Below are 20,016 nucleotides of genomic sequence, written 5' to 3' on the forward strand. Positions count from 1 at the left end.
TTTTTTCCTGCTGCTGGCCAACGGTAGGTGTCGTTCTTGTTAGTTCTCGTCAGGTTATAGTAGAAACACCTGGACTGCCTATGTCTCTGTTTTAAGGACTCAGGTTCTACGGTTTTTCTCCTACCGCAAATTTTTGTCTTCAGCGGTGAAGCCTCCCGATTTCGCGTGAGCAATACACACACTAAGCAACACGGGATAACTCGCAGATTAGGCGAATGAATGCCGCTCGGAGCAGAAATACCCTAGGAGCAGGAGGTGCTCCAAAGTCATTGACAGCACGTTTGTTTTCACACTTTTGTTGTGCCCATAGCATTGTGGCAAACGCACTGGCTGTATAATTATTACGGCGTTTTTTCGCAGTTATATTGCATGGCTATACATTGGTCTCTCTTTTCGTTATCTCTTTTTTTCTTTTTTGTTAGCATCTCACACAGGACAATGGTTTGATGGTTCGTTTTGACGAAACAGACCCTGCAGTGACTCACTTACACGTCCATGTTTCAAGAAACAAAGAACAAGTCAGAGCTAGGAACAGCGCTATTTAAACGTAAGCCAGTGTATTCCGTTGGCTCTACCGGTTACGGCTTTCCTTGCGGGCCGATAGTTTTACCTAGGCGTTGTGCATTCTTATGTGTGCCCAGGAGGCCACTAGGTACGTGTGCTGCAAAGATTAGCAAACTAGGATCTTCAAGAAAATGGTTCGGCGCTGACGAGGAGAACAAGAATCAGATGCAAGGTGCAACCAACTGTAGCAAACTTCATCCATCCTTCAGTCCCGCCCAAAAGATCGTCTCTGCGTCTTTGCAGGCCCGGCGAACATCGGCAACTGCGCTAGCCCATGTCGTAGGCGCCCTTCCGCAATCGAACCGCTGCCTGCTTCTCACGTCTCGGCTTGAATCGCTGGGATATGTCCAGACATGAGCGTTAAACTCTCGTCATGAGTGGGGATTTGCAGTGCTCTCATATAGGAAGCGTAGGGAGAAACAGCGGTCAATGAGGACTAAACAGCGGACCAAAAGCCAACGGAATGAGTTGGGAGGAAGAATGGTTACAAAAAACGAATCGTGAACTGGCTCATTAACATCGACGTGATCACAAAAGAAGGAAAATGTTTGGTAGTAATAAGACTCTCTGTGTTCAGTGTCAATAAAACCGTGCTGCGTATTAGGAGCTAGAACTGCCGACAGCTTATTATGGTCGAATTAACGCTGCTATTCGGACATAACAGGCGCTTGTGATGCTAGGTGCGGGTGCGTTTGCCAATCAGAATGGTGGGCAATTCGCGGACACATTAAGGACGTGTAGCTGCTTCTCGTAGCGCTGCGTACCCCAGGGTGTGTCGCACGCGGTGCCATTAATGCGTCGCGAGTGCTGAGCCGAGACGGCCGTCGAGTGGCAGGCGGCGGTTGTTCCCGCAGCCGCGCGCGGTTGGCTCGGGAGGACGTGTCCCTAAATTCTGGCCGCGCGCTCCCTGCTCTCGTGTCAGGCTCGGCCGCGAGCTTCGGGTTATTCGCATTTCCGACCGCCTCCGTCGACCACCAGGTGGCAGCGTTTTACGCGCCCGAGTTCTGCGCTGCCGCGGCGCCTAACCCTAGCCCTCCGTCCTCTGCTGGCTCGGCCGCCGCCCTTCACCAGGACTCGTCGGCGGCCATCCACGAAAACGCAGGTGAGTTGCTGCTGCTGATGCTGCTGCTGGCTAGTCCAGAGTTCTCGCCAGCTGTCTCGTGGCACGGTTACTAAAAGTGGCGCTTAAGGTGCATGATACACGACCGGAAAGCTCCAAATAGACAAGGACGAGAGAAGACCTTAAAATGAGCGCTTTTTGACAGCGCAATAACTTTATTTAGAACATGCACTCTGCCATAAACTCTGCAACAAATAAAGATTATCCGAGGCTAATGTCCCTTTTATAATATTACTGTTACTATGAATCGTAAAGTTCTAAATAGTCGAGGCGACGGTACGGGTAAGCAAGTGACAAGCAGTCCCTATTACTGGACAAGCAAGCAGAGGAAGGCGGTTCAACTCCAGTCTTTGTCGTTGATCTGCCGTTGTGATCGTCAGCTGTTCCGGCCAGCTGGTCCTGATTAAATTCCGCTCCATGTGTGAAATATAAGAGTGAAGCACGACATCCCGTGTTATTCTGGCCATTGCCTAGTTGATAGAGAGAAAGAGGATGATTTTTTATGGAGCGTTTAGCCCCCCAGTCCGGGGCTCTTTCTTCTGCCTAGTTGAGGAGAAGCGCGAACTGCTGAGATCACCGTTATTCCTGTTTCTGTAGCTTAGATAGCGTTGCCATTTTTCGTACCAATCTGCTCTGAGAACTTCCGGCATGACTTTGAAGAATATCTGACCACCAACTAGCGGGCCTTTTTTTTAATTCCGACTATTTCAGTATTCATCGCGAGCTTTTCAACCTGCGTCATTTCGTTCTTTATCGGTGAGTGGTACCAATTTAAATCCTTGATAAAAGCCGCCACACGAAAAGCCAAAAGCCACCAAATTATCTTTGCCGCTGAGAACGCAGTGTAGCAGCTTCGATGTATAGGCGCAAGTCACTTTTATAGCAATACCTTAGCATTATCTCTTCATATCTGGTAGTTCATTATGCATTCTATAACTTTACCGAACAATAAGCGCTCCTCAAATGCGTTTTACAAGCTCCCGTCCACTTAATATTGAAATAGCTTAGAAAAGTAATTTTATTTCCTCAGCACATTTTTCGCAGGTGATATCAGATAAGTTGGCGTTGATTGCAGGACTAGCTCAAGGCGTTCTCTGTTCGCCATAAACTTCAGCGCCAACGCATACACATAAAATAATTAATTGGGCTGTTTTGTCAGGTACGTCTGAATTGCTGCTGCAGATGTTTGCCACCTTGTATAAACCGACAATCAGTGCTGGCAAGCGTTATTAACGCATACAGTGGTATTAAAATTTTGGCCTTAATTATGCACAATCGGACAAAAAGATCTAACTGGGCAGTGTTGCGTTGGTGGTGCGCGATGTAGCGGAAGCGAGGGATGCCGTAACTCATTAATCTCCTCTTATTCTTTCTTTTTTTCTGGAACGGCGGAGGTTATGCAAGCTTTACGGCTTCGATGGCAGTCTTAAAAAGAAGAGCAGTGACACCACGACATGCTCACGTCATACATCACGTGCTAATGCAGGTCGCCAATCATGTGTCCGCACGATGTCGCACCCTCCAGAAGCAAGCATCGTTGGCTAGTGCGCGAGCCAGTCACAGCATAGGGCAGCCGGGCTGCCATCAAAGCGAAGCTGTGATGAACGGATGCCAGATTGTTCTCTCTCTATACGCCGACATTTTTTTTTTTTTTAGAGGATAGGCTTGTACACTTCTGCACGTGACACTACTGCGCGCACCTCTTCGTCTCTTTCCAGTAAGAAATATCCCGGCCTCGGTGTTAGCAAAGGTATTTGCTCGACTCATCCTGTGACTGTTGGAAATGATGCATTCTCAAATTGCTTGGTACTGACATCAGGCCTCAAGTGAACGATACAAAGGCCTTCAATAACGTTAATTCCTCTCCTGTAACTCCCACAAAAATAAAAAGATGGCCAAACGTTGGCTGACTCTCACTCAGAAATTGGCACGAGTGGTTGTATTCAGTACTACCTTATAGTTGCCTGTCTGATGTCAACGATTTGTTTAGATAATATTTCAAGAAACTGATTTTGTATAAAAGCTAGCACTCCCGAGATTGACATAATAGAGGGGGTTCTCCTGTGGTAGCATCTGTGGAAAAAAACAAGCAGAGCATTTACGGTAGCGAAAAGTTCTTGTGTGCATCGTGCCGTTGTTAGCACTTATAAATTAAAGCTCCCGCACTTCATGCGCAAACGAATACTCCGCGAATACTTAACGAATATTTGGCGAAACGCGTAACGCGCAGTAGTGACACGGCCCGGTCGAGCGGCGACACCATGCGATTTTCATTTATACTAGTGGATTACCCGCCGTAACTGTCCCTTAACATATCCGGGAACTGCATCAACGTCACTGAAGTTTAGCTGGCTCGGCGAACGCTCATCTGACGCAACAGAGACGAGCGTGAAGCGCTTCTTTTTCATGTCGCAGCGATCGAATGTGTCGTCTGTAACAAAAGCCCGAATTCGACGCAGTCCGCAAGACAAAAGAAAAGCGCCGTTGCAAAAGCGTCAGCGAGCAGCGCACGAGCGGAGCGCACAAAGGGGACGATAAAAATCAAAACGCACGTTCGTGTTTATACCGGGTGTCGGGGGATAGAGTTGGATAAACTGCGCTGTTGCGGTCCAACATCAGCGACGTGTAAATAACCGCGACACAAGCCTGCGCCAATCCGGCGCGCAGGCCCTCGCTAACGAGCTGCGAGCAGGTGAAAAACGGCCAAACACACAAAAGGAGAGACGCAGCACGGGGGCGAGGGTTTCCAGCGTTCGCGCGAGGTGCTTTGCTCTCGAGCCGTCCGCGCGTTAATGCGAGCGAGCGCGCAGCAGCAGAGCGGGCCGCGTGATGTCTGCATAAATGAAGGCGCGATTTAGAGCAATTTGCGCCCGGCCTACCTTCCTTCTTCCCTCCTCGCCTCTGCCGCGTAGACTCTGCTGAAAGCGTCAGCGCGTAAACCCTACAGCGGCACTGGTGGGGGCTTCGGCTTCATTTCTTGTGCCTTGTTTCATTTTCGCTGTCATTCTGTCGGCCACTCGCGTTAGCCGAGTCTGAACTCTGTGTTTCTCTTAGGCTCCCTTGTTTGTCTTTGCTTCTTCTATTTCTGTATAGCGAGCCTCGTAACCATTCTTTGGAAGTTATGAAGGAGCAGTTCTTTTGCAATGTTTAGGACCGGCGTCTAGCGTTATGCGTTAACATCTCGTTGGAAAATTCAAGGGGGCACTTTGTTGGCCTAAAGTGCGGTGAGGCGAAAGCCTTTAGCGCGCTGCTGCTGCTTGTGTCACTGATGCGTGGGTAAGAGGTTAATTAAGTACACAATTGTTTGTGGATCTTAAATGCTAGAGACACTGCAGTGCATTTAGGAGGCACCCATCTGATTCGACGCTTTTCTGCATACTCTCCAGTGTCGTGGACAAGGAGAACGGCATACATGCTGGCAGGAAGTAGCATAGTCGTTAGCACGCTCGACTGCGGAACGGAAGGATACTGGGTCGAATCCCATCGCGCAGGATTTTTTTTCTTATTGAGTTGAAGAGCGTAACGGACGGACGGTATGACGTCAATTCCGTTGTCGTGACTTCCGGTTGGCGATGTAATGGACAAACAAGACCTCGACCGGGAGTATGAGCCATTAAAGGCTTTCGCCTTAATAGGCGGTTGGCGAGGAGAATCGATGTGCATTAGCCGGCCTAGAATCCCTTTTTTCTTGTCGCACAGACCTAATGAAATAGACTCTGAAGTGAATGGAAAATACTCCTGTCCAAAATTTCTTGTCGGTAAAAAAAAAAAAGAAGCATGGTCACGTTTTTTTATAGACCGTTTGAACCACCAGTCGTGCAACTACCATGTGGCTGCATTATTACCTTGATTGAAAAAAACAAGAACGAAAGATGCGTACCGCACGTGTAAGGGTTCTTACCAGGCCGTTGAGCCTCCTTTGAGGTCTCGGCCGCGAACTGCCGAGCTCCCGGTATCGCACACCACGCGCGGCTGTTCTGACGGCGACGCAGCGGAAATGCGAAATAAGAACGCAACAGCGAATAGGGCGCTTTGCCCGGGGCCAAACGTTTATTGGTTTCTCTCAAAATCGCTGGCTACTTGATCTGCGACCTTGCCGTCTGGCTTGGTCGTGCGGCTGATGGGGCAAGATGGCGACAACAAAGAGGGAAGATGGGAGATATTTACCTTACGTCCTCTCGCTGTCATGGCTCGCTGAAGTCTCCCTCGGCCGCGGCCGGTACCCGCCGATCTCGGCGCACTTGCCCGTTGCAGCGCTTGCTATTATAACGCGCTGGCCAGGACTCCGGCAAGATTTGTCGCGTTTGCGGGTGTCTCGCTGTCAGGAGCCATGATGAGCGGTGAACTCGTCGCATGTGGCGCGGTCTCGGTCTTGCCGTTTGGCTAATGTGAGACGAAGGGCGATGTGCCCGCCTGTTCCCAGCGGGCACGCGCCGATGGTGGATGAACGCCAGCACTTGGCGTGTTGGTACCGTGGTATCTGGCGGAGTTTTCCGGCGTCCACGGTGTTGCGTACGTCGCGCCTGCGGTGGTGTAACGTCCCGTCCGTTCAGCTGATTCCGCTGGTGGAGTGCCTGGGGCAGGGCATTCCCTAGACCCCTGGCCGAGCGCCGTGTCCCACATCAGATCAGGCAGTGAACACTGCGGATCCGCCATGTTCGCAGGGAGCGAGTTGCTCGAGCATGTTGAGAACCACGTTGAGGCGCCAGTTGTGGGGGTTCTTACTAGGCCGTTGAGCCTGCTTTGAGGTCTAGGTCGTGAACTCCGAGCTCCCGGTATTGCACACCACGCGCGGCCGTTCTCACGGCGGCGCAGCGGAAATGCGAAATAAGAACGCAACGCCGAATAGGACGCTTTGCCCGGGGCCAAACGTTTATTGGGCTCTCCCAAAATCGCTGGCTGCTTGATCTGCGACCCTTGCCGTCTGGCTTGGTCGTGCGGCTGACGAGGCAAGATGGCGACAACAAAGAGGAAAGAAGGAAGGTAATTACTTGACGTCCTCTCGCTGTCACGGCTCGCTGAAGTCTCCCTCGGCCACGGCCGGTACCCGCCGCCGATCTCGGTGCACTTGCCCGTTGTCACTTTCGGCCAATCAGCGACCGCTCCGGCGACGCCTGGCGGTGCGCGCTTGCGACCGATTTGAGGAAGGAGGCGGCGCAGCGCTCTCGAGCTTACCTTCTTACTACTAGCCCGTGGGGAAGGAGGAAAGCGTCCACTTTCCTGCGTTTCCACAGCGGGCCTCGCCGGCCAGGGAAGGATACGGCACTCCGAAACTCCCACACTCCTCCTCCCTAAAGGCTGAACGTCCCCTGAGTTCAGCGGACGGTAGACTGCAATTATCTCATCTTTTCCTCTTGTTGTTCGCCGCTTTTAAATCCCCCAGCAGATCGAAGTCCATCGTCATGTCCCCGATCCCGACGCCCTCTGGGGGTGGTGCTCCTGGGGAGGGCGGCGCGGTAGGGTGCTCGTTCCTTGGCCCGGGTTGTGCGACCAGGGCTCGGGGCTCCGGGGCGATCTCCGCTTGAAGCACCCTGGCCGGGAACACAGGGTCCCGGGCCATCCGGGCCCCCGAAAGCTGGTGGCGGGGGCGAGGCGCTTGCGGCCAGCCATCGTGCTGCTCCGCGGTACCGCGGCCTCCGTGCTGCCGCGGTCGCGGCTCGGGTCCTGCGTATCAGCCAAGGTGCCCACGCAGACGTATACGTCGCGCAGTCGCCGAGAGGTCTAATGCTGCACCGAACAGACAAAGAGGTTCTCAGATGGCACCTTCGCTACCGCAGAGCATTTTTTTTTCCAAATTTAGAGCCGGTAGTTTATTGCATGCGCCATTCGGTGGCCAAACGAGTGAAGTAGACCACTTTCCCGAATTTCTAGTAATGCTATAGATCAACAGCGTACGAATTATTCCGCTGCAAAACGCATTTTAAGCCCGCTTATTAATCGACTTAATTTATTTAGCATGAAGAAGCCCGGAGTGCGACTTTCAAGCGTTTCTTGAGCATAGATCATGACTGACCAGCTATTTCGTTCGCTACTCTTATCGGCCTGTCACGCGATGCTCTAGCGTAAAATAAATTTTCGTCAGTATTGTTTTTCTACGCCAATACATGCCATTAAATTCAATCAGGCATGACACCGCGTATAAGAACAGTTAATGAATGTCACGATTGGCGTTATCTGAATGAAATCATAGTGATTATTAAAAAAAAGAAGAGACGGCTTCGGCGGCTACTGCAGTTTGATTGCGGGCACCTACAGTTGGGTCAAAAATGCACGTCAACACTTTTCTTGTTGCTTGTAGCTGCGATTTCTGACGCCTGCCAGTAGCTTAGTCGCAATTTAGTCCTTGTTCACATTCGTTTTTGTTGTTTTGTCTCACTTCTGATGTTCTGCCTGTCTTGACTTTCCAGTCGTCCGACGCTGTTGCTCTCCCTCGGTTTCGGCCGGCGTGCTGACCGCGTGTGAGCTTTCGCCCGCTATCCACTTCACGCACACGCCATTTGGTTAAAGGTTCAACAGGCAGGTTGGTTCGAGACCGTAGTCTAGGACTTGTGCCCCCCTTAGAGAATAGACGCGCAAGTGCGTGTGCCCTAGCTCCTTAGACCTAGCGGCTACCCACTCTCCAAGGAGTAGGCGTGATGGACTGGCTAGCCATAGCGTCCCTGCTCACGCACATACCATGCACTCACCGTAGCCTTTTTGCTGTGGCCGTAGCGAGCAGTGCACCGTTGCTAATTATGACTTGCTGACGTGTAACGCCTACTAAACAGTGATGCTTCGTTTTTGTTGTTGATCCCTTTATTTCCTTGTTATCTTGCCTTCGGATTAATTTCTTAAGAGGGGAAGACTTCCCGTCGTTCCTACGAAGGAAGTAAGGGGTAGCGATGAGGAAGCGCACATGGAGGGGAGATGAAAGATGAGTTACGAGAAAAACAGCGATCAAGAAGAAAAAAGACAATACGTGGCCGAATCGAAATCCATTATGAATTTCACCGAATCTGCGAAGTGTCGTTTAAAAAAAAAACAGCCTAGTAAGAATAGCATGTGCGAACTGCAGCACACAAATCATGTGTGCTCACCGCTAAGGCAGCTTTCTCACATGCAAACTTACAATGCGGCAGAGCCAGCTTCTTAAAACTAAGTGACGGGAGGACACTTAGGTTGCAACTTGCGACAATGTGCTCGCGCTGGTGTTGAAATCGCAAGACATTCACTCGATGGGCAAAGCAATGATCAGCACCCATTCTGCGATAACGGCCGTCCGAGATACGTGATAAACGAGCCTTCATGCGTTCGCAAATGTGCTTTCGGGAAGGCGCGGCGACGCTGACTCGACTTATGTTGGCCTTCGCTATTTCTTAATTCTATGATCAACAATATGACGGCGGCGCGCTCGTGATGTGTTCCCAGTTCTCTGGCAATTTCCTTTTCTCACAAGCCCGATCATTAAGGGATTATCAAATTAAATAATCGCGGGTATCGCAATATATTGTCCCATGACACCCTCCTCTTAACCGCGTCAGTACCACTGACCGTGAAGCCGTGTTTCGAAATGCCTCCTGCTATGTGGTACAGAACCACTATCAATGGTGTTGAACTAGTCGTATTGGCCCACTTTCTGTGTGCGCACAGCAATTTCACTGGCAACGCCTGGGCGAGCATTTTTCTTTTAACAAATTGCAGCGCTCTCGGCCCACGCGTTTTGCAACTGGCGTCAAACGCGGGCGTCGCAACAAAGTCGCTGAAATCCGTTCGCAAAGATTTATGTCCGCTCGCTAAGCTCGCAGCCCCTCTTACGATTATTGGGTTACGCCGATGACACAGTGCCGCGTTCGAGGAAATGAATCGGCGCTCCCTAATTGGCTGAGAGGCAACGCAGTCGCTAAGGAACGATGCTAACGCAGTTACCAGCCTAACAGGCGACAGTGTGGCGGTAGACAGGGCGAGTCTGGACGCTTGGAACGTTACCTAATGTTCTTCTGCCAAATAACGCGGTGTTCATAGCTTACTTTGCAGGGATATACGCAATTAGTGCTTATTGATTTTCCACGGTAACCCCCCCCCCCCTTTCCTTTTAATATCTGCTCTTTTTTATTATTGTGAGAAGACAAGCTTACACAGGTTGGCTGAAGTAAGATAGAAAGCTGGACGAGTCAGTAATTATTCGTGATGTACGAAAACGTAAAACGAGAGGACGAAGAAGGAAGGAAGGTGCATATAGAAGCACTGACTCTATACTGGAATTTTTATTAACAAAAAGAAGATTTATGCAAAAAGGCTACGTGAACCGGTGGACATGCAATCCTCCAAAATGCAGGCAGTTATAACTGCCAAAGAAGGAAGGAAGGAAGGCCTCAGACGTTGCTGGCACATACCCACTACGGGGGAGTGGCCAAGACACAGGCGGTTAATTACTGGATACAGGAAATTTTTGACGGGAAAAGCAGTGGAAATAGTATGTAGTCTGATAGATTGGAAGAGGGAAGGAAAGGGGTCCAGTTAACTTGGAGATCGAAGACGGGACAATTGCTTAATGTGCATAATAGTACACAGTGCCTGTAATGTTGCAATGTCTTACTGACAGAGATCAGGAAAAAGAAATTAGAATGGGAGTCGCTGCGTTTCTTGAAGAAAATTTTGCACAGCAGAGCGCACACTCCTGTCGCTTCGTCCAAGCAAAGAAGCGCCAATGGAAAGAACAACCGCGGAAGACACAGGCAAGCCCAGTTGATGAAATGGAATTTGCAAAAGACGCTTCCTCAAATGAGAAAAGCGGCGGCAGAACAGCAGGAAGTGATCTATTGTCTCAGGTTCGGCACAAAAAGGGCACAGTGGGGAAGCTGCCAGGCCAGATCTGTGAAGGAGTGGCCTTGACACACGCGCCGTACAACTTCAGTTCTTCGTCAGAAGAATTGCAGAGCATATTATGTGCATGAAACGGGCTTGCATGCCGTTTCTGTAAATACCAGGCAGCTTGCCCAGGTGATTAACTGTAGACACCTGTGCGTGAATATTCCTACCTCATGGTTTGGTCGCCTCATCATCATCATCAGCCTGACTACGCCCACTGCTGGGCAAACGCCTCTCCCATGTCTTTCTCCAATTAACCCTGTCCTGTGCCAGCTGCGGCCACCGTATTCCCGCAAACTTCCTAATCTGATCCGCCCACCTAACCTTCTGCCGCCCCCTGCGGCGCTTGCCTTCTCTTTGGAATCCACCACTCCGTTACCCTTAAGGGCCAGCGGTTATCTTGACTTCGCATTACATGCCCTGCCCAAGTCCTTTTCTTCCTCTTTATTTCGACTAGGATATTATTAACCCGCTTCCGTTCTCTTAACGTTACTGTAAACCGAGGGCACACACTGTGTCGCTTCTGGTCTGCGCGTTGAGTTGGAGCGCGGCACCTGAGCACAACACTGCATGCTAAGCGCGGAAGCTGCTTTCGATTGCAGGGAATTCGAGGTCGGCTCCTCTGTGCTTGGAGCTTCTGAGTCGGTGTTCCTGCGGCCAGGCGATGGCACTCATCCGCGGCCTCCGCAATACCACGCAGCATTGTCAGACTAGCCCCGGTGGGAAGAAACATGGTGGCGCCCGTCTCGCGGTGCGGAGAGCAACTCACGCATTTAGCGGAGATATATTCCCTTTGTGACGTACCAGTGCGGGACTGTGTAGAGCATTACGAATTCTCTGCCATAGCTCGCTAACCGCGGTGGACATGAACACCGAGACAAGGCGCGGCGCTGCAACGGCGCTCGGCAAACCAACCAGAATGGCAGGGAAGCGGGCGAGCATGAATTAATTGGCGTACATGGAAATCTTACAACGCCCCAGGAAGTTATTAGAACGCATGTCGTAATGTGCATTGTTTGGAACAAGACGAACGAGACTAAAGGCGAAGGTAGACAGAAAGGAATTCGAACAACAAACGCCTGATGAAATTTAAGCGTTTCTGTTTGTATGAGTTCATCCGGCTGTCTGCACTGCTAATGTTGCTATGGTCTCGCCTCAGCAAGTTAAAAGGGTACTAACGGCCATCACATGAGAGCTAAAAGTTTGTAACATCCTATACTAAAACTTGGTGACTTGTTTGAAAGAAAAAATTGAACAGCACCGTGCACACTGGGTTCGGACGGACACTTCCTATGTTCTAGTACGCCTGCACGCCACACTGCGCCTCATGACCACAGCGTAGCGCTGTTTCTAATGGCATTAATATTCTAATTCGTGAGCTTTCCTGCCGCTGTGTGGCGTTGTCGTTGCTAGCTGCTCTGGCTGCCTTTGGCAGGCAGGCCTCACCCGGGTCGGTCAGTACGCTGCACTGGGCGGCGGCGGCGGACAACGGGCCGTGAAGCCCGGGCCCCGTCCGAGACCGGAAACCGCGCGGCGCCGGCGCGGAGGCTCCGAGAGGAATCCTGTCCGGCACCGGGAATGAGGCGCGAATGGATTCCTCCGACCGCGCTTGCAACGGAAATCCATTTGGGCGCGAAATACGCGCTCGCGCCATCGCGCTTGTGCGCCCGCCGCTTTCCAGGGAAAAAGCACCCCCGGCTACAACACCATCACTGCTGCCGGGAGGAGATGGAGGAAGGTGGAGAGAGCGGGAGGCTGTAGAACCGAGTCCTCATGGACGGGAAGGCACGCTGTTGGAGGTCGGTCGACCGCGTTGCGTAGCAGGGGGCTCGCAAGCAGTGACTGAAAAGCGGGTCTTCTTAATTCTCCTTGCCGAAAGCCGGACTGAATTCCGAGGCTGCTTCTAGCTAAAGGGTCTTGGTAGCAAGTTTAGTAGCTCCGAATAGTAATCGAGTTTTCATGGAGTCACTTTTAAAGTTAGGTGCGTCTCTATACTTAACCACCTCGCATTTTGTCAAATGACTTTGGACATGCTTAACAACATTACTGTAAGTGCGATACACTGCCAATTCTGTTCGTTCTGTTACATCGTTTCCAAACGAAGTGAAAGACTGTATTGCTCCAAAGCACTTGCGCAGGTTAATGCTGGCTAGTGTGAGGTAGTGCGAGCTAGGGGGGGCACACTTTCGTATTCTTTTTCGCAGTAAACGGAGCGGTGTTCCGCGACCATGTTATCAAGTTGTTTATTCGCCTCCGGCGCTACGTGAAACGCGCTCACGTCAAAGACAGAATGCGCGCTTTCGAGTCCCAGAAGCCTCGATGTAGTGACTTTGGTTCACGAAGTTGGGTAATGAACCTTAAGACGTGTTCTCGTAGATCCTTATCTCTACCCGGGCACACATTACATTGTGTTTGTTGGTGGTTGTTGCCTTATTATCTGCTCGAGAAACCAAAGATAAAATTGTAGCAAGTACTAGACAGCTTTGGCATTATTTTTTTTTTCCTTTCAATTCAAAACTCCGTCGGCTCACACATATGTTTGCTTTTGCGCTTTCCGAATCAGTAGAATACGCTGCTTGATCGTGAGCATATCGCATCGAACGTGTATACATCGAGGGTATCGAGTGCTCACGGCCCATTGTCCCCTGCACTTCACAGAAACGTACGGCCGCTCCGTTGGCATAGTTAACACCGTCACTTGCTCCGCCAGAACGCTCGCATGGGGCGTTCGATACCCTAAAAGTGCGTTTGTTTCCAGCACCGGAGCTCCTGCCGATTGGCGAGGCTCCCCAGCTCCGCTGACACGAGGTGGATTTTTCACTGGTTGCCGTAGCTACATTTCCTTTGTCTCCTCTCCCTCGAAAAGCGCACTTCCCCTTTCGCACACACGGGTGCCGCCCACCCTCGTACGTTAACAAAGGCAGAGGTCACTCTCGCTGGAGCCAAAGCAGAGCCAGTGGGCTCTCGCTGGAGCCAGGCGCCCGAGGCATTGATCTTCAGCGTTGGTTCTATTTGGAGTGCCGCTGTACGGATAGCCTATCTCTTTCTCTCTCAGAACCTTGCTCGAATTCTCAGACATCACACCACTCTTACCGGAAGCTCCATAGAGTAAGCTCTTTTTGTGATTGTGTGCGCGCGTTGAATAGCGCAGAGGTCACTGGGTGAGAGAGAGGCTGGGTAATGGGGGTGAAGAGGTTCGAATGAGCTTCGATTTTTTTTTTCATGTACACGCGTTACACGTGTCCGCATAACGCGCTCGGGGGAAAGTCACCGCAGTGATGCGATATTCGCGCATTTAACTTGTGGGGGTTCTTACTAGGTCGTTAAGCCTCCTTTGAGGTCTCGGCCTCGAACTGCCGAGCTCCCGGTATCGCACACCACGCGCGGCTGTTCTCACGGCGACGCAGCGGAAATGCGAAATAAGAACGCAACACCGAATAGGACGGTTTGCCCGGGGCCAAACGTTTAATGGGTTCTCCCAAAATCTCTGGCTGCTGGATGCTAGATCTACGACTCTTGCCGTCTGGCTTGGTCGTACGGCTGACGCGGCAAGATGGCGACAACAAAGAGGGAAGAAAAGAAGTATTTACCTTACGTCATCTCGCTGTCGCGGCTCGTTGAAGTCTCCCTCGGCCACGGCCGGTACCCGCCACCGATCTCGGCGCACTTACCCGTTGTCACTTTCGGCCAATCAGTGACCACTCCGGCGGCGCCTGGTGGTGCGCGCTTGCGACCGATTTGAGGAAGGAGGCGGCGAAGCGCTCTCGAGCTGACTTTCTGGCTACTCGCCCGTGGGGAAGGAAGAAAGCGTCCACTTTCCTGCGTCTCCCCGGCGCGCCTCGCTGGCCAGAGAAGGGTACAGCATTGCGAAATTCCCACAAACTCCGCGTAGACCTTTTGCAGTGAACAAAGTTTATTACTCTGGCGCACTGCCTCTTCTTCTCCCGGAATTCCACAGATAAATTTCGGGTACTTCGATTCCGGTGATTGAAATTCTCGCAAATAAAGCTACACCAAATACATTTAATTATTTTCGCCATAGTTGTAGTTCCGGGATATTCTCGTAATAAAGCTGCATGCTGGCAGGGCGAGACTGCCACGTTAACGTGTGCGTTCGACGGTGCAAAAGAAGAGAGATGTGGAGCCTTGGGCAGCATGAAGTGTAAGACTTGTAAGTAATACAGGGTGTCAAGCGCTGCATAATACAATCTTGAACGTGGCAGTGTGGCGCGGGAAAGCTGAAAAAGCCTCGGCTATGGAAGAGCGTTCTAGGAAACCAGCCTGATGCTGACCCAGAGTACATCCCTCCGCTCCACACATCTGAGGAGCGATGCTGGGGTGGAGCTCGCGTTTGGCAGATGGAAAACTCTGGACATCTTTCTCCCTTGTTTCCTCCTAGCTTCTTGATCTCCAGTTTCGATTCGCGCCAATCCACAACTGTCCTGGCTCGATGAACGCATAAAGCATTAAATGAGTCAAATTTAACAACGGAAGTGAAGTTCTCATTACTCTTGGAAGCCTAATGATTTCGTAGGCAGTGGCGCTGTAAAAATTGTGGAGAAAAGTTCAGAGCCTTTAAGGGTAACTGAGAAACTCGATTCCGAGTACTTCGAATTTCGAGTCTCGAGTTTTCAGCCCTTTCGTTTTTGCTGCTGTGAACCTTCTATTATCTTTTTGTCTTCGTGATGCAATCATATACTTCTAACTTAATTTCCTTCGCATCGCAACGCAAGAAAGCAATTTGTATACCTCATTTTAACTTTTCTGACGTACAAAAAGCACTCATTCATCAGAATTTGAAGACCAGTACTGAGTGTCAACTCTTTATTTCTTTCTTGAGGTTCTGAAACTAGTGAGTGTTTGTCACATAGCGCAGTTTGCCTGTAGTCTGCAGCCTGTTGACGTACTCTTAAATGCTTAAGAAGTTAACAAACGGCACAGGTCCTTGCACGACAAGCACGAGTCTCGGGGAATGTTTTTTTTTCCTCTATTTGCGCAGTTGAGGTCCTCTCGTTACGTAGTTCAAGCAGACGTGCGGTCGCATCGAGTAATCGTCCTCTTGAACAGCCCTTACATTCTTCGTTGAAATCCCGCTGTGCAAAGTATAAAGAACTTCCACGACGCTTGCCTTGAAACGTTAAATACTTTTGGCGTTCTACCTGCAGTGTAAAACTGCCTAACGATTTGCAAACGATCATCCACCTGCAAACGCTACGAACTTGTTATGCATCTTTATTGCATTCTTTATGATCAAATAATTTGGATTACAGTATACTTTAGTGCAGTAGCTCGCGGCGTCATCAGTGACACTTCAAAAAAAATCCGCGACAGTGAGTCCGAGGCTTCTGCTACGCTAGGTGCGACTCTAAATTTAGATTTCGCCGCGTTGGCCACGGGTAGGCGCACCCAACGCGACGCATGTGCCGCGGCGCTTTTTCTCACCCCGCGGTTGTGTTCCTCTGTTGCTGTTTCAGTGGAACTCAACGGACAGCAGACGTCGCCGCCTCTACTAACACAAGCCCTCTCAGGTACCTGGTCCTGTTGCCTCCCATACGCCCGTAACCCTCTACGACGCCCGTAATCCACACTAACACTTGGCTGCGAACAGGGTGCAAGGGAATGAGATGACTGAAAAGAAACTTATAATGTGTTACGAATTTTATTCCCAAGCGGCGAGACTTAGCCCTCTTTTTTTTTTTTCATCTATTTGTGCAGCATTGCGCGCAATCTGCATGCGCCAAGTGTGATTCCGGGTGAAGCTGTAATGATGACCACTGAGAAGGTCTATAATTGTTTATGGAGCTCATCCTTTTTTTTTAAACGATGTTTATTGCCTAATGGCATAAAAGAGTGTGTCATGATGGATGGCGAGGATGCTTAAACAATTGCAAAAAGGTTCGCTGATCTAATGAAGTCAAGCTGTCCGGCCTGTTTAAAACTGACGTGGCATGCATAGGGCGAAAGAAGAAAGGAGTATAGTTCTATTTCCAATTCTGAGCCAAAACGGACATCTGAAATTCTGAGAGTAGAATTATGAGTGGAAATTCCAAGTTCCGCGTTAACGGGCACACAGTTTGCTATCAGAACATTTGCTGGCGTTATTTTTCGTCTACAGTTGCAACTAACTTTGGCGTTCACTGAAACGCCACACCGACGGGCTAGAAGCGTGACGTCATAGGTTGCAGTCACACCAAAAGCTTCAGATTCTCTCCATGGCTGCCTGGACGAGCACAGGCAGAGAGCGAGTAGATTAAATCTTATTCTTAACTAAGCAATCCAGCAGAACCTGAACAATACTGGCCTATCCTTAAACTGAGGTTGCAAATTAGTGCGTCTTACCACGTGTCATGCGACCCAGATGCGTGTTTTTCAAACCAGGTGACCTTGGTTTCGTAATGGACGAGCGCCCGGCTGTCTCTTTCTTTACCTGGTCACTCGTTTTTTACGCTGTTCCTCTCAGTAAGTGTCGCTAGCTAACGAAGAGTATGCTAGCGCACTCTATTCTTGTATGTGACGTTTTTGCCGGGTCGTGGTGAGACGCGCTTCAGCAGCAGACTTATCGTTACGCGCGCTCCTCACAGAGCGATATGTGAAGCCTGTCACACCTGTGATCTTCAGGTATGAGCTTTTCCTGGCAGCAGCAAGTGAAACACAATTGCTGATGTAGGTTGCGCCACCAATTTCGTGGATTAAGTACAAATCCTGCGGCAGAAAAACGCACAAAAGTTTCTTGCGCGCATTAATTTTGGTTCCATTTTTTGTCCTTCATAGGTATGTGTTTGTGAACTTGGACAGAATTAAGGTGGTGGCCGATAATCAAATCCTGCTACCGCACGCAGTGTAAAGAAGGCTATCTAGATCTACTTATTTTCGGTATCTCCCTTAATAAGAAAACAAATATCCAAGCTAGCCTCGTTACGCAAGAATGCGCTTACCGGAACTCATTCATTACAAATCAGTCTTAATCAAAACATATGTTTCAATTCGGCTTACTCTATGTGGCCAACGGAATCAATTTCACGTATCCGGAATTTATTTTCACGTAGAGAAAAAAAAAGGCGCATTCAATCCGCGCTTTCAACTTTCTCGCGTATATATCCATCGCTACACTAAATCTTTTTTTGTGAAGCTCGGCCATATCTAGCTCCTTTTGGTCATTAGCGTGTTTGTTCCCGAACGTGTGCATGGCATGCATCTGAACAAGGGTGTTCAGTTGGCCTAGTCGTCACATTACTGTGATAAACCGGAGCACAAGAACACAGGCAGTGCAGTTGGCAGTCAGCATAGCTACAGCCGAAATCACTTCTTACTCGAGTCACAAACATGGACAGCAACGCCCTGGGAAGAGTTAAAAAAAATAGAACAGCAACAACTGTATTTATTCGACACGCTGCGTTTTTGCATGTGCAATGTATGGTCATAAATCGCATTTAAGAGTGCGTCGTACAGCTTACCGGCGCGTGTGTGTTCCCTTCATCTCTCGTGCACAGCGAACAGCCCGGGCCCCATGGACATGTACAGCTCCAGCCAGGACAGCGTCAGCTACGTGCAGGCCACGTCGCCCCAGCCATCAGGATTTCCTCCGCTCACCGTGAGCATGGTGAGTGCACGCATAGCGGCAAACGGTGCTCAGAGTCAGTTTTGGTGGTAACGCGTTACAAGTAACGGCGTTACCAGTAACGCGTTCTTTTTTTTTCGGTAACTTAGTAACGTACTCGTTACCATCCGGGAACTGTAACGGGTAACGTAGTTGCGTTAACATTTTTCGGTAACGTGAGGTGTTACGTTACTAATTACTGTTTGTTCCAGTTGTCCCCGACTCCGCCCCCTTTTTAGAAAAAAAAAAGCGCAGAGCACCTAAATTGGCGTTGCAAATAAACACAGAAGTGCTCTCGACGACTTCTGTTGCGGCTCGCATGCATGCCAGAAAACACCTGCTCTTGACGACGCACCAAACTAAAAAAAAATACAATAGCCATAAAGCACGAAACACGTGCACGAACACGCACAAAATTTTTCTGATGCGTTACATTGTCTACTTACCTGCTAATATTGTTTATATGTATGTTTTGTATCCGTGTGCTGCTAATATTGTACAATTTTATTCTTTTGGTTATGTAACAAATGTAAATTCATTCTTGCTTGGGCCAAGCAGTGGCCTGCAGTATTCTGAAGTAATAAATAAATAAATACATAAATAAATAAATAAATAATTCACACACTTACCTTCACCTACGTCCCCTTCCCGAACCATTCAAACACACATCTCTCTAAAGAGTGGAAACATGCCGAGCATTTTGGAACATCACATTTTTCAGAATTACTGTAAATTTGCTAAGAGTTCTGCGATCTTTTCTTTGTGAAGTTCGAATTGATGATGAAGTGCCATTTTGTGTTTAATGTCACATTCAGAAAATGACTTCACCATGTGCCACAGAGTTAGAATACATCACATGTAACTCTACAGGTAACTTTAGGCCACAATAACATTGATAAGCTCCTGCACATTTGTGCAAGGTATTCTCGTTAAACCAGGATTTCTGGCAAAATCGTTGTTTGAGCTAGAAGTTTTATGTGAAGTATGAGCTTTATGAAATTGTTATCGTGAGTTTTTAAGGCGATGATGCACTAATTAAAATTTATGGCCATGAAGTAACGGCAAAGTAACGTGCGGTACTTTTTTCGGTAACGATAACGCGTTACTTTTTTTTTGTAGGTAACGTAGGGCGGTAACGCGTTCGTTTTTTCTTAGCGTAACGAGTAACGTATTTAGTTACTTTCGGTAACGCCTACAACACTGCTCAGAGTCGCGAATAGAGGCGGCGAGCGGCGTAGGGATGGGCGCAGCCAGGAGTGTCATTCCTACAAACACAGAGCTCAAGAAAAAGTGCCCGTAGAGTGCCACATGTTCGGAGGGGATGTGTGCCTGCGGTCGCTGCGATCACGTTTTAATGGTTTCTCAGCTGACATGTGGAGCACGAATAAAACGATGTGTTCTACTTTTATTTCCCCTTCATTTTTAAACCTCTCTTCTTCGTCTTCGTATTACTCGAAATTAGAGGCACACAAAACACGCTGTTTCTTCGGCATATTGTCACCTAATATAGCTTAAAGGGATATTGAGGGCAAATTGAACTTGGCTTAAATCGATTGACTACCGCGTTCTAATGACAAGGACATTACTTTCACTAAAAACAGAGCTTTTACAGGCTGGGAAACGTTAAAAAAAATATGTGCAAGTGGTGTCATCCCCGGCTGTTTTCGCAAGCAAACTGCCGAGCATCAACACGTTTTTTTCTCTCTCTCTCTCTGCGTTAGCAGTGTGGCCCTCGCTTCTAAAAAAATCTGTTGTGGGCGTTGTGATCGGAGGGTTGTGTGGGCAGAGGGCAGTGCTAAGGAATGAGGGAGGAAGCTGCGAGAGGAGGCAGAGGCGTGCTGCATTAGCACTTCTACAAGAGGAACTAGCGCTCGTGTCGGAGCCGCCG

General features: G+C 49.5%; 1 protein-coding gene across 11 annotated transcripts in view; it reads left to right on the forward strand.

The window, feature by feature from the left end:
* Rbp6 (RNA-binding protein 6) overlaps window positions 1-20,016 on the forward strand; it is a 509,349-nt gene that overhangs the window by 481,545 nt on the left and 7,788 nt on the right. For 4 of the 11 annotated variants that reach the window (XM_077652959.1, XM_077652960.1, XM_077652961.1 and 1 more), the window contains 3 exons: window positions 1,487-1,666; window positions 16,006-16,059; window positions 18,022-18,131. In XM_077652959.1, the coding sequence (XP_077509085.1) occupies window positions 1,487-1,666; window positions 16,006-16,059; window positions 18,022-18,131 (344 nt within the window). The remainder of the gene's footprint in view (window positions 1-1,486; window positions 1,667-16,005; window positions 16,060-18,021; window positions 18,132-20,016) is intronic. The other 7 variants (XM_077652967.1, XM_077652964.1, XM_077652965.1 and 4 more) reach the window with 2 other exon arrangements.

The sequence above is a fragment of the Amblyomma americanum genome, chromosome 2 (assembly GCF_052857255.1).
Source record: "Amblyomma americanum isolate KBUSLIRL-KWMA chromosome 2, ASM5285725v1, whole genome shotgun sequence".
Lineage (NCBI taxonomy): Eukaryota > Metazoa > Arthropoda > Arachnida > Ixodida > Ixodidae > Amblyomma > Amblyomma americanum.